At 47.6% G+C, this 12,584-nt stretch overlaps 1 protein-coding gene across 9 annotated transcripts in view; it reads left to right on the forward strand.

The window, feature by feature from the left end:
* DNM1 (dynamin 1) overlaps positions 1-11,274 on the forward strand; it is a 59,353-nt gene extending 48,079 nt beyond the window's left edge. For 3 of the 9 annotated variants that reach the window (XM_088146903.1, XM_088146899.1, XM_088146901.1), the window contains 3 exons: positions 619-860; positions 1,664-1,882; positions 9,498-11,273. In XM_088146903.1, coding sequence (XP_088003029.1) covers positions 619-860; positions 1,664-1,882; positions 9,498-9,570 — 534 coding nt within the window. In that variant the 3' untranslated portion in view covers positions 9,571-11,273. Of the gene's footprint in view, positions 1-618; positions 861-1,663; positions 1,883-5,816; positions 9,427-9,497 lie in introns of those variants that run through there. The other 6 variants (XM_088146900.1, XM_088146902.1, XR_015797278.1 and 3 more) reach the window with 5 other exon arrangements.
* The last annotated feature ends 1,310 nt before the right edge of the window (positions 11,275-12,584 follow it).

Below are 12,584 nucleotides of genomic sequence, written 5' to 3' on the forward strand. Positions count from 1 at the left end.
TGGTGCAAGTCCCCTCTATCAGCCTAGTCTACCTCGCAAAGATATCCCTATGCAGGGAGCGTCTTTGCTCCATTGTGTTCTTTTACGCATTGGTTCAAAGCCTTTGTACCTGCTCTTACAATCAAGCTTCCAATCTAACACACACACACACACACATACAGAGATTCAGAAAGTGAAGAGAAAAGCAAGCTTCATGGGCTGTTCTCAGAGTTGCTGGTGCATTTATGAAAAAGTGTTCTAAATTCTTGGATTTAAACCAAGAGTGGGCAACGGGTGAAGAATCCCAGGTTTCCAGTAATTCCTGATTGGGTATGGATAATGAATGGCCCCCCAGAGATTACCCCCAGGGTGTTCCTAAAATGCGGGGGATAGTCTCACTCGGATGGATAGTTCAGGTGGTTGGATGAGGGAGACCCCTCAATTCCACCACCACAACCCTGTAAGGGTGATTGAGGGCCACCCACAATCTCTCAGGGTGATTATTCTGGGAAGTTGGAAGTCGAAGGAAGATGCTCCTCAAGAAAAAGTCAGCTATGAATCTCACCCAAAAAGGAACCGTCGCCAAGCTGTATGGATTAATGCACATCCTTGTGTCCTCTTCCACCTCCCCTTTGGCAGACAAAGGAGTTCATTCACTCTGAGCTGCTCGCCAACCTCTATTCCTGCGGGGACCAGAACACCCTCATGGAGGAGTCGGTCGAACAAGCCCAGCGGCGCGACGAGATGCTGCGCATGTACCACGCCCTGAAAGAGGCCCTACACATCATCGGGGACATCAACACCACCACCATCAGCACCCCGCTGCCTCCGCCGGTGGACGACTCTTGGCTGCAGGTGCAGAGCATACCGTCCGGACGCAGGTACCCGAGGCGCAAGGGGAGGCCCCTGCTGACCTTCCTGGCGCCTCTGCTCAGCCAGATAGGTGGCCGCCCCCGGCAAAAATGGGAAGGAAGGGGGCTGGGTGTTCACGTTTCCTGCCCCAATCGCGGCGTCCATGGGACCTGCAGGGAGGGGGCCCTGGGGTGCCTTCAGAGGCCAAGTGGGGTACGGAAGGTTTCTGGCGTAAAGCCTAGCGGGCACAGCTGTCCTCCCAAACCCAGAGAGTTAAAGGTGGTTGGAAAGAAGGCGTGATCCAGGCAATATGCCCAGATTTCTCTCCCCTGTGAAAGCGGCTTCCGTTTTCCAGCTTGGTCACCCGAGGAGGAGCAGACAATGCAGTCTTCCTAATTTTGTTTCTTGGTTTGTGCCTGTGACCATTTGAACCCTCTATGGCTTTCATCCTTCCCGCTCTGAAGGAGTGGGTCATTCCCTTGGCATTTAGGAAGCCAGGAGCCTGCAGACCGCTGGAAAGAATTTTCACCAAGGGAAGTGTGAAAATTCGAGAGCCCACCGAGGAAGCTGATGAATAGCAGGACAGGAGGGAACCAGGGTTGGCAGGAGGGATTTTTGGCATAGTATGCACACTCCACGTGCTCGCATAGGGGGTGAGCAGGACTTAATTTTGCTCCACTCTCCCGTTTGGCAAGATACGGTGGTGAATGAAAAGGAACTTGTGCCTCAACAGACACGGATGCCTGGCTCCAACTGCCTTCATCTCTCTTGAAAGCTCTTTGGTTTCTCCTCTAAGGACTTCTCCAAGCTGACCTTTCTCTCCCTTGGGCAGGTCTCCCACCTCCAGCCCCACGCCGCAGAGAAGAGCACCGGCAGTCCCGCCCACCAGGCCTGGATCGCGAGGACCAGCTCCTGGACCTCCGCCTGCTGGTGGTCCCAGCCTCGGTGGTGCTCCCCCTGTGCCTTCCAGGCCGGGGGCCTCTCCTGATCCTTTCGGGCCTCCCCCACAAGTTCCCTCTCGGCCCAACCGTGCACCCCCTGGGGTCCCAAGGTAGGTGAGATCGGGCCACGGGTGAAACAGGGGGAGAACATAGGGCTGGAAACCCAAGCCGACGTTATGGGGAGTGAGGATTTGGAATTAGCATCTTTTTACAAAATCGTAGGTTGTATTGACCGGGTTGCAACATTCGATAACCACGGAACCCAGGCTTGCTATCCTGGGCACCTGCAAGATTCTTTTGGGGGGGATAGCAACCCTCTTCTTTTGCATTGTTTAATTTCAAAAATCCAGAGGATTTCCCATTTGGCAAAACAGATCTGCTGTAAGATTTTAAGCGGAAGGCAGAATCAGTCTCGAGTGTGAGGATCTCATGTGGTCACCCCATCAGGGGCAGAAGACTCCCTTGACTGGTGTTCTTGGGGGAAATCTTGCAAACATCAGCCTGAAGAAGCAAAGCCCAAAGATGTTATTGTAAGATGAAGTTCAGAAGAATTCTGTCCTTCAGAAACGGAATTACCTTGCACTAGCAAGGCATGTTCCTTGTGGGAACAGTCCTAAATATGTAGATTTTGGGTATGTCCTACTGAATTTAAAAAGTGCAATACACAGTTGAGTAGAAGCCAATCATTCTGAATCCGGTGGAAATAAGGCCTGTTTGCAGTGGGATTTTTGTCTTCATGCACATCAAATAATTTTTGGCCTGCTGTTCGATTAGTAGGTTTTGGAGGTATGGGTTGTACTTCCAGTCTTAACCTTCAGGGAAAAAAAGAGGTTTTTTTCTGCCTAGAATTATTCCTGAATATAGGTGTGTGAAAATCTTGAGAAAACCCACCCAGCTTATTTTAGGGAAGTTGGCTGGCCTCGTTTTCTGAATCAGAGAACTCTCTGGCCAAGCTTTTGACATGAACAAATGAAATATTTACAGTGATATTAAAATAGGATTTTTTGGGCTGGCGAACAAAAAGCCTTTGACCTGGAATTCCATGTTTGGCAGCTCCAAAACTTACACTTGAGGGAGACCCAAACATCCATAACTTGGATCAATCAATGGGCTGCCGTTCCTTATGCTGGCCTGTGACTCAAGCCACCCATGCTCCCTGTTGTCATTTTGCCCAGTGAAAAGAAAAGGTCTGTTTCCCCAGCTCAGCGATTATAAATTGAATTATACTGGGGGGCTGAAACAAAGCAGGGCTCTGACTATTGCAGTATCTGTATAATGGGTACAAATGTTGCAAAGAAAAACGCCGAGAGGTAAGTGCAGAATTAAAGGCTTCCTAGGTTCCCAGGGGAAAACTCCATACCTCTTGCTTATTTCTCTCATTTAGGGACGGATTCTCCATGGTTTGTAAATGCCTCCAATATGCAATTTTAGAAAAGCGAGGGACAGAAGGCGTTGCACTGGCCAAAAAATTCCATTCTCCTCTCTGTATCAACTTACAAAGTTTTGGGTTATCTCAGGAGGTGCATCTCTCTGAGTGCTGCTTCTGATCTCACCTATATGATGACTACAGGTAGTCCTTGTTTCCAGTGACCACAATTGGGACCTGCAACTTGGTTGTTGAGCGAAGCGGCCGTTAAGTGAAACTGTGATTGTGCTTACCATTTGACTTCAGCTTTCCTTTGCTTTACAGACCTGCCAAGGTCGTAAATGCGAGGATTGGTCGTAAAGTTACTTTTTCATTACCATCATAACTGTGAATGGTCGCTAAACAAGGACTACCTGTGCTTTCAACTTTAAATTTAATACTCCAGCTGGCTTTGCAGAAGTCAGGCAAAATGTTCCAGTCATGACCAGGATGGAGCAGAGTTTCAAACAATTCAGATTTTTTGGGGCGGGGGGAGGTAGAAAAGCTTGGCAATATTTGCAGAGCTCTTTTCCCAAGTCTTCTGCTGGAAAAAAAAAATCCTAGCACAGGAGGGTGTGAATTGGACGGATCGCTCCATCACTACCCAAACCCTAGTCCACCTGAGAAAGAGCTTGCCTGATGCTCTGCAGCACAGCTCTCTGCTAAAAGCAGGAAGGGATGAGTTGGGAAAGGCGCAGGATGCTGGTTTATAGTGTCTGTGCTCCCTGCAAAACAAGCCACGTTGTGTTGTGCAAATGATTGTTTCAACCCACAGCGTTGCCACTTGGTGCCTTCATTGTTTTCCAGATGTTTAGGAGATTATCCATGGAGATTTCACTGTCCTGTTCCTTTCTTCTTTTGAACAGCTTACCATCTGTCAGTCCCTGTGGTTGTCTGCGTGTCCTGCTACTTCTGCACAAGCCTTGTTTTAATTTTTCCTCCACCCCATCCCATCTACTGGTTCCTTTTTCTCCTTTCTCGTGGATGATCCTTTACTTCCATTTCTCTTCTGCTCTTCTGAATTTCAGTGTTCATCCTCCCCAGGGCCTGTTTCCATTCTCGTCCTCAACTTCTCCACTCTGTTTTTCATTCCTTCATTCAGATTATCTATTCTATATACAGGCAGGATACTCGAGGTGGGTTGAAATCAATGGGTTTTCCCTCTCTTCAGACTCATAGACATACTGCCCCCTTCCACAGCCCCAGAGCCCCCATGAAAGTTTGGATCTCATGTCAAAAGGTGCAGTTAGCTTGATCCCCTTCTCCCCAAGTGCTCCCACGTACTGGGAAAGAGATATAGCAATGACCGGTTCCTGTTCTGATTCTGGTTTGTGCTCTACAGGTGTTTCTAGGACCCAACTCTACATTCCAGCTGCTATGGGAAAAAAATTTGCAGATCCCATCCCATATATTTTTTTTCAAATGGTCAAATCACTCCTTGTAAGATTTGTAGAACAACCTTCAAGAGGTAGCAGCGTTGCAGCTAGCCACCAAGAGAGTGGGTCCCACCTTAAAGATTTCACAAGGATAGGGCATTCCATGAGAAGTAGAGTTGAGTCCATGAATGTTGACATCAGTCTTTCTCAGCTGGAAGTCCTTCAGTTGCAGACAGTAGAGGTTCTGCTCTAATGTATCTCAAAGGGATCTAGCAAAAAGAAATTCACCTCTAAGATTGAGTTCCCAAATCAAGTGGGTGCAGAATCTCTCTCTCTCTCTCTTCCTCCCCCACTCCCCCTTTCCAGTTCCTCACCCTTTTCTGTAAGGTGCCCCTTCCCCACCCCATGGCCCAATGGCTGAGATGGCACACCAAGTCTCCTTCGGCCATCTCTTGTATATAGAATAAGTTGGTTCACACTTGCCAGATGGCATCATCCTCTTGCCAGAAGTGAACAGGCAACCATCTTCATTTTGTCGTTGTTTGTTCTTCTTTCTCTCTCCCCCCTTCTTTTTCTTCCCATTGGGTGAAAAAATGGGGCCCAGAGTGGGACTGAGAAGAAGCACATCAAACTTTGCAGTGTGTGTGGTTCTGTCTGTGCCCGGGAGGGTTCATCTACCATCCTGTCTTGTAAGAGTGGAATACTTTGAATGAGTATTTTGAAGGACTCATCCTGCCCTCACGTGCCCAATGGTAGAGCCACTGTCTGCAGAATCAGTGCCCTCAGATTGCATTGGGCGATGCTGGCTGGCAACGCTAGCTGTCACCCCGACGCCCAGCAACCACCAAACTGGGGGCAACTGCAAGAGACCTAACATCCTAGACTGGGATGAGGCCATCGTTCAGCAGTGTTGCGGCTTGTGTGCATTTACCCCCAACCCGATCCATTGCTGAGGCTGGAGGCCTTGTTCTTGGCCTGGGTGCGCACTGTTGCAGCTGTCGAAGTGCCCCTGGGGTGTGAGTCCCTCGAGGTGTGTTAAATCCGTTGTCTCTTTCAGTGTCCACTGCGCAGTTGTTGACAGCTGCATCTTCCGGTTTCCACCCGCTTTTCTCCTCTGTGTGCTTGCGCGTCGTGGGGAATGCCAGCACGGGCTGCGCCTTGCTTTTGCTCACCAGCCGGTGTGGGGAAACGCAAGCCCGTGTGTTTTTCCAAGCTGTCTGGCCTTCTGCCTCAGTGTCTGTTGCTCTCGTGTTATCTTTTCAGAATCACTATCACTGACCCTTGAGGACTGGCAGAGACGGGTATGTTCTTCGCTGTACTCCCCCCGGCCTCCGCTGATGCACAAGTCGGTGTGGTTAGCACTTCGGTCTCCTCGCCCCATTGCCTCTCCATCTCGTCCTCCCCTCCTGCCACTCGCCTCTCCTAGACCCGTACGGGGGTCCGTAGGGGATACCCGTTTTGTCTCCCTCCGGCCTGCAAACCTCTTGGCTGTTGGAGTCGCGTAGTCCAAAGGGGGAGAATCTTTGGCAGCAAAGATTTAAGAAACGTGGTAGTGGGCCTGTTAGACCCCACGAAATTGGGCAGTGGGACAGAGGGAAGTCTTCTCCATTGCCCATTCCTGTAAACATAGGTTAAGTCCCAGCTTTGATCCACCCATTATTGTCTCATCCTGGAGCAATGCTTTCTGGGGCCCCAGGCGCAAAACCGCAACCCAGGTCCCCCTGGCCTTGATTCCTGGTGTGTATTCTCATATTTATCTAAAATTCCTTCCCAGCATTCGACTCCTAGTGTGTCTTCCAGATTCCAGTAGATTAGCAGCATCAGGTTAGGTACAGTATGCGTGTTTCAGTGACACTGGTGCAAGAACATTACTTGGGAGATTGCACCCCAGGGCAGTTTGAGTCTCGGCTCCTATTTTTAAGGAGGCTGGGGAGCCATGATCTCACCCCTTGAATGCCACTTTGGAGCAGAGCTTCAGAACCATGATGCCCTTCGCCAATCCTGCTTCTCTTCTCAATCTCTAAAACATCCGACCGGACGTTTCTCATGTCTTGTCGCATCAAGTCCACTTCTATCAGTCACGTGGCAAAGTGTGTAGAATGAGAAGCTGGCCAGACTAGCCGTTGTGCCCCAGCAGCTCCAGGGACAGAGGGCTGGCAGGCAGGCTGGCTGGCAGGTCACGACGTGCCACTTCCCGAACAGAAGGGCCGGCCCCTGCCTTCCAGCTTTACGCTGAAGCACAAACTGCTCTAAGGGTTCAGTGCTGGCTTAGGTTTCCCCGGTCAGGTGCTGCCCAGTTGTATAATTCCTATCACCTCCATTCAGCACATGGAAGAAGGCGTAGACAATGCTTCCAGTGAAAGTGCCCATCATGGGTTTTCTTCTCCCTTCTGGCATCTCCTCTATACAATTTCCTTTCCTCCACAGTACAGAGCCTGCTCCAACTCTGCATTCATTCTCTTTTCCTGGGAATCCTTCTGGACAGACCGTCCTAGCACCCTCAAACAGTATCAAGCAACTATTGCACCTTCCCCACCTTAATTTGGGGGAAGGAGAAACAGATGGTGGGGAAACACTGAGTAGCCCCCATAAAATTCTGTGAAATTAGGTAGAGCAGTTGCAAGAATCCAATATCTCAATGTTGTCATCTCCTTTGTCATCCTGTTGTTGACGCTGGGCATCCAAGCTGGCACCTTTGCTGTACCTTTTCCCTGTTAAAAGCCCAACGACCAAGACTGCAGTTAAGGAACAGAGACTTAGAAAGGCTTGGGAAATTCCTGTTTTCCAGATGGTTGATGAACTTCAGCTCCTAGCATGGCCCCTTCTCTGTTATGCTGGATGGAGCTTCTAGGAGCCATAGCCCACCAACATCTGGAGGAACATAAGCTCCTCATTTGCATAATAGGGAGGTCCAAGGCATTGAAAAGTGAATACTGACCCACACAGTCACTCAACAAATCCAGTTATAGCATTTGCAGCCAAGAAGGTCAACATTTATGGCCAGCATAAATGTTATGCACTAAGGTTATTCACATATTTCTGCTTAGATTTGCATGAATGTACTCCTGAAATGGACATTTTTAGATTGCCAAGTCCCTCCCCAATCCTTTTGCGTATGTGTGTGTGTGTGTATGTGTCTGTACATGTCTATGTGCCAGAAAAAAATACACAACAGGAAGGAATTTACCCAGATTCCTCCTTCCCCAATAAGCACAAGTCCTTATTAGTTCCCCAGCGGGAGCAACCGCAATGACTTCCTGGAAAACAGAGAGAGAGAAAGAGAGAGAGATTGGAAAAGGAAGCAGTGGGCTTGAAATAAATAAAATAAAATAAGAAAACTCTTCAAAGAAATGCTGAGAAAGTCCTCTTTAAGAGGCTCAGTCTTGACTAGGTGGACTCCAGAGCTTAATGGGGTACTTGCTGTGAAATCCTGTCATTGTGTACATAGAAAATGAGGGGGAGGCCAATGGTAAACAGGCGGTCACACTAATCTCCAACATATCTCATTCCACCACTCCAAACCTGTGGCTGGTTCCCTCTTTATTCTACATCAGAGGCCCGTAGCCCAACTGGCAACGTGGCGATCCACCATCACTTTCCTGCTTCTAGTCAGTCCAATTCAATTCAGGCATGGCTATCCAGTTCTTGCTGAACTATTTACAAGAGCTGGCCTTTCTGTTGCCCTTTGCTTCCTTTTGGGACCTACTCTTAAGAACTATTGTCTGCCCCAAAGCTGGGATTACAGGAAGCGCTGAGAAGATAAGCTTGAAATGACTTGGAAAAGGCCACATGGTCTCCTTTACAAGCCAGCAGAGCTGCAGGGCAAGATGTAACTGATAGAGTAAGTTATTGTTTGGCCTCTTCATTTACTCCACTTGCCATCTCCCAAAGCAAATTGGGGTTGATGGACCTCAGAAATGCCCATGTAGGTCACCGCCCCTAGTCAACCTTAAGAAAGATGGAAAACCAGGGCTGGAGCCTAAGCTGCGAAGCTGAAAAACAGACCAGAAGACCCTTTCATATTATGGCCATGAAAATGACATGGACATAGCCATTAAGTTCTTGCAACTTTAGGAAATTGCCTCAGAGGCACTTTCTTAATGAAGATGGCCTTGCAGGCCTTTGGAGAAGGAGGTCCATGCTTGCTCAGTCAGATACCCCCAACTTTCTTCCACAATTCTTAAAAAAAAAGCCTGTAGTAGCTAGGATTTTCCAGCATTCACCTCGTACCGAAGCCGTTGGTTAATCCAATCAAGTTCTACTTGAGTTGAAAGCATCACCCAACGGTTGCTTCCCATTCCAGGAAAGATCTCACTGCACCCATCCCACTGGAATGGTCCTCACATCTAGGAAGATGGTGAGGGGAGTCACCATTTGGGACTGGGGCTCTCCATCACCCAGTCTGTGAGCAGACTAAAGCCCTAGAGAGCTTTCTGAACACGTTTTGCTCAGGAAGGTACAGATCAGCCCCCGCTTTGCCCTAAGTGCCCAGGGCTGACCATTAGCTGGCAACTTCAGAAAAAGAACAGCCCTTCGCAGAGGGCATATTCATTTCAACTGACATTCTTCCTCATGCGCTTGGAAGAGCACCATCACCATAGTTGTGCTTCATGCTTCTCAACAGTCATCTAGCGGCCAGGACCCCCTTCCACGGGGTGGGGTTTGGCTTCCCTGGAGAAAGCCCCGGGTGGATCCCATCTGGAACCCCGGCCACCAGATTCCACCCATCAGTCACGAGAGCTTCCTTTAAACAGCGATTTGGATTTAAGAAGGGTCAAAAAGCTGGTTAGGAGCTGCTCTTGGGGAAGTTTCCATGACGCTATGGTACTGGCCGAGATGAGGTGGTGAGAAGCATGACCGATTGCAGTTGGCCACCATGCTAATCTCCGTATGCGTGTTTCTCTTCTTGATTTTTTTTTTTTATCTCTCTCTCTGCCTTCACAGCCGGAAAGGCCCTTCTTCACCTACTCGACCCAGTATAATCCGACCAGCTGAACCTTCCCTCTTAGACCTATAACCCAAGGCCTGTAGACAGCTGGTGACAAGCCCCGTGCCTGGGTTCCCCCCCCTCCGCTAACCCAGTATCCGCCCGAGGCCTCCCCTCGGCTCCTCTGCCCCCTTCCTCCATGTGGTAAAAAATGCTCGTTTAGTGATTGAGCACTTGTCTTCTTTCGTGCGTCCGTATTGCATTGTGAGCCTAGAATAGTCCTAGTTCAAGGGCATGAGATGTGAATGCCGTGAGCTCTCCGGAGCGTAGTGTTACAGGAGCATCAATGCCTCAAAATGCCCAACTCGTCTTGGGTTCAGTGTCCTGCCTGCCTCGGTCAGCTGTAGCCCTAATCCGTAGCAACGTAGCCCCCCCCCTTTTTTTGCTTACTGTAGTAAAGACAAAAAAAGACATGGTCTTGTGTTGTCAACTCTGGATGAGGATCACACCCAGAAAGAGAACGTGGACAGAATGATTTCATGTTCTTGATCATGTCTGGAACGTGGGATTGATTCAAGGTGCAGCATTGGGGGGCCCGGTGGAGGAGGCTGATCCCTTTTCAAGCAGGGCCAACCTGTATGGTGGCCGGGGAGGGCTTCCTGGATGACGCAGTCTTCCGGAGGAAAACGCCTGCGGTTCTTTCCCGATGGATGGAAGTCGACGTTAACGGGTCACCCTCCGTTCTCGGAAATACCAAACGGGAGTTGAAAGAGAGACTGGTGGCTCCGGCTATAGCTTTGTGGTATGACCTCTTGCAGATGACTTTCCACCAAGAGACCAAGGCTAATCTAGTCCTTTCTCAGCCAAATCGGACCCGCTGATATTTCCAAAAGAGTTTTGCTGTGTAAATGTTTCATGACCTTTGCTCCTGACGAAAAACAAAACAAATAAGGACCTCTACAAAAACGTTTGATGTCTTGAGTATCCTGGTGGTTCCGTTTGCTTCCTTGCGTGCAGGCGACACGTATTTCATTACACGGGGAAAATAGGATTGCCACCGCCAGCTTGGATTTCCCTCTGCCCCGGCCCTGTTACGTACGAGTCGAGGGATGGAGGTTAAAAAGAGTCCAGCGCTATTCCCATTCCTCTAAAACCAGTCTTGGCCATCTTCTCAGTACGCCTTTAAGTCATCCCTGCTTGCAGTTTAAGTTCTCTGATCCGAACTTAATCTGTGGCTTTTGAGTTGAGTTCAGGTTTTGACGTCTGTTCCTTTCTGTATTTTAACTATTGTTTTACTTCTTTTGTTCCTCCCCGTTTCCTTCCTTCTTGTTTTGTTCTCGTCTCTTCCTTAAATTCCAGCCGGCCTGGCAAAGCTAGTCCCTCCCGCCCGGAGAGTCCAAAACCACCGTTTGACTTGTAATCCTGCTTTCTTGAGATCCGTCCTTTCTCTGCCTCTTAGCTGTCCTGCCCTGGAACGGTCGAACGCACATCTTAAAACCCACAGCTTTGTACTGTCGTAGCTTGTGACTCGCACATATCAGATGCAACTCTAGTGAAACTGTTTTTTTTCCCTTCCTTCTGGTTGCTTAAAAGGAACTTTAAACAAAGCCAATGAGTTATATTGTAGTAATGGAAAACATCTTTACTGTTATATAAATATCTATAAATATCTATATAAATATATATATATAAAGATCTAAATCTATATGGTGTCCAGATGTTTTAAGCCTTTAATGCTTCCACTGTTGATTTTAGCAAATACTTGAGTAGGAAGAATGCATATATATATATATATATATATATATATATATATATATATATTTACACATGTGCACCTAATAAAACATAACCCAAACTCAGTTGCTGCAGTTGGGTTATTGCTCCCAAATTGTGGGTGATTTTTTGCAGTCCTGGTAGTACTTGTGATGCTGTGTATGACCCGTCAACTCCTGTTCACTGGCTGAAATAAATTATTTCTGTATGACAGAGACATCATGCCTACAATAAAATCCTCTCTCAGTTCTTTTGCATGTCATATTTGATGTTGAAAGTGTTTGCAGCAAGACATTTTAGGAATCTAACACCTATTGGTGGTCTTCGCACAACACGCTGAGTCAAGTCAATAAAGAGCTCATGGCTGTATTTGTACCAGAAGCCAAACATGGTTGGTTTTAACTTGGGTCTGTAGGATTGAGGGTATTATGCAGTCATGGAGGTAGGAAGCCTACATGCAACAAGCCACGTTGCAAAATAAAAGGAGCTTCTAAGACAGATTTTGATCAGCTCTTCTAAAGGCAGGTTCAGTACAGCTTACACTCCAGTGGGGTTAAACTAACAACCCTTTCTTTTCCAGTAGTTTTCTTGCCAAGGAATAACAGAACCCAAAACTATATTGGATCCAGTCTTGAGAAAAAATTTGCAGCATCTTGTACAATCCACACACAAAGAAGTTATTTCATAACCACGAGCACTTCCACTGAAACAGATCTGGCAGGTGTCGAACCATCAGCATGGCGCCCAGTTGGGAAAATCTATGAACTCAAATATATATTTTTTCACATTTACATTTTCCCCTTGGGTTTAAAAAAAAAGCGAAGATAGATAAAGATGGGTAAGCGTAAACAGCAATAGGCAAAATGGTGCTCTGGAAGCCAACCCTTAGAAGTAGCCTGCTTAAACAGACAATTGTAGATAATTTGTAGAGTGAACAGTGGGTAGTCTTTTAACTGATTAATTTTATTTATATGGTATTATTTTTAATTGTTCATGAGGTTTTGGTTTTAATTGTGAGCTGCCCAGAGTCACCCATTGGGGGAGATGGGTGGCATACAAATTTAGGTGGATGGATGGATGGATGGATGGATGGATGGATGGATAGATAGATAGATAGATAGATAGATAGATAGATAGATAGATAGATAACAATGTGTTTGCACCTTAGCTATGCTGCAAGATTTAGAATGACAAAGCAAGAACATTGTGCACATTCAGCATTATCAAAAGAACAGGAATAACATTGTAGAACAGGAATAACATTGTAGAAACGGCATCCACGCTTAGGAGAGAGCCAGGTCTGAAATGCAAAGGTCACCTTCTTGGAAGCG

The sequence above is a fragment of the Python bivittatus genome, unplaced genomic scaffold (assembly GCF_059951505.1).
Source record: "Python bivittatus isolate LINGU-HERP-01145 unplaced genomic scaffold, Pbiv_v1 ctg000160_np1212, whole genome shotgun sequence".
NCBI classification, from domain to species: domain Eukaryota; kingdom Metazoa; phylum Chordata; class Lepidosauria; order Squamata; family Pythonidae; genus Python; species Python bivittatus.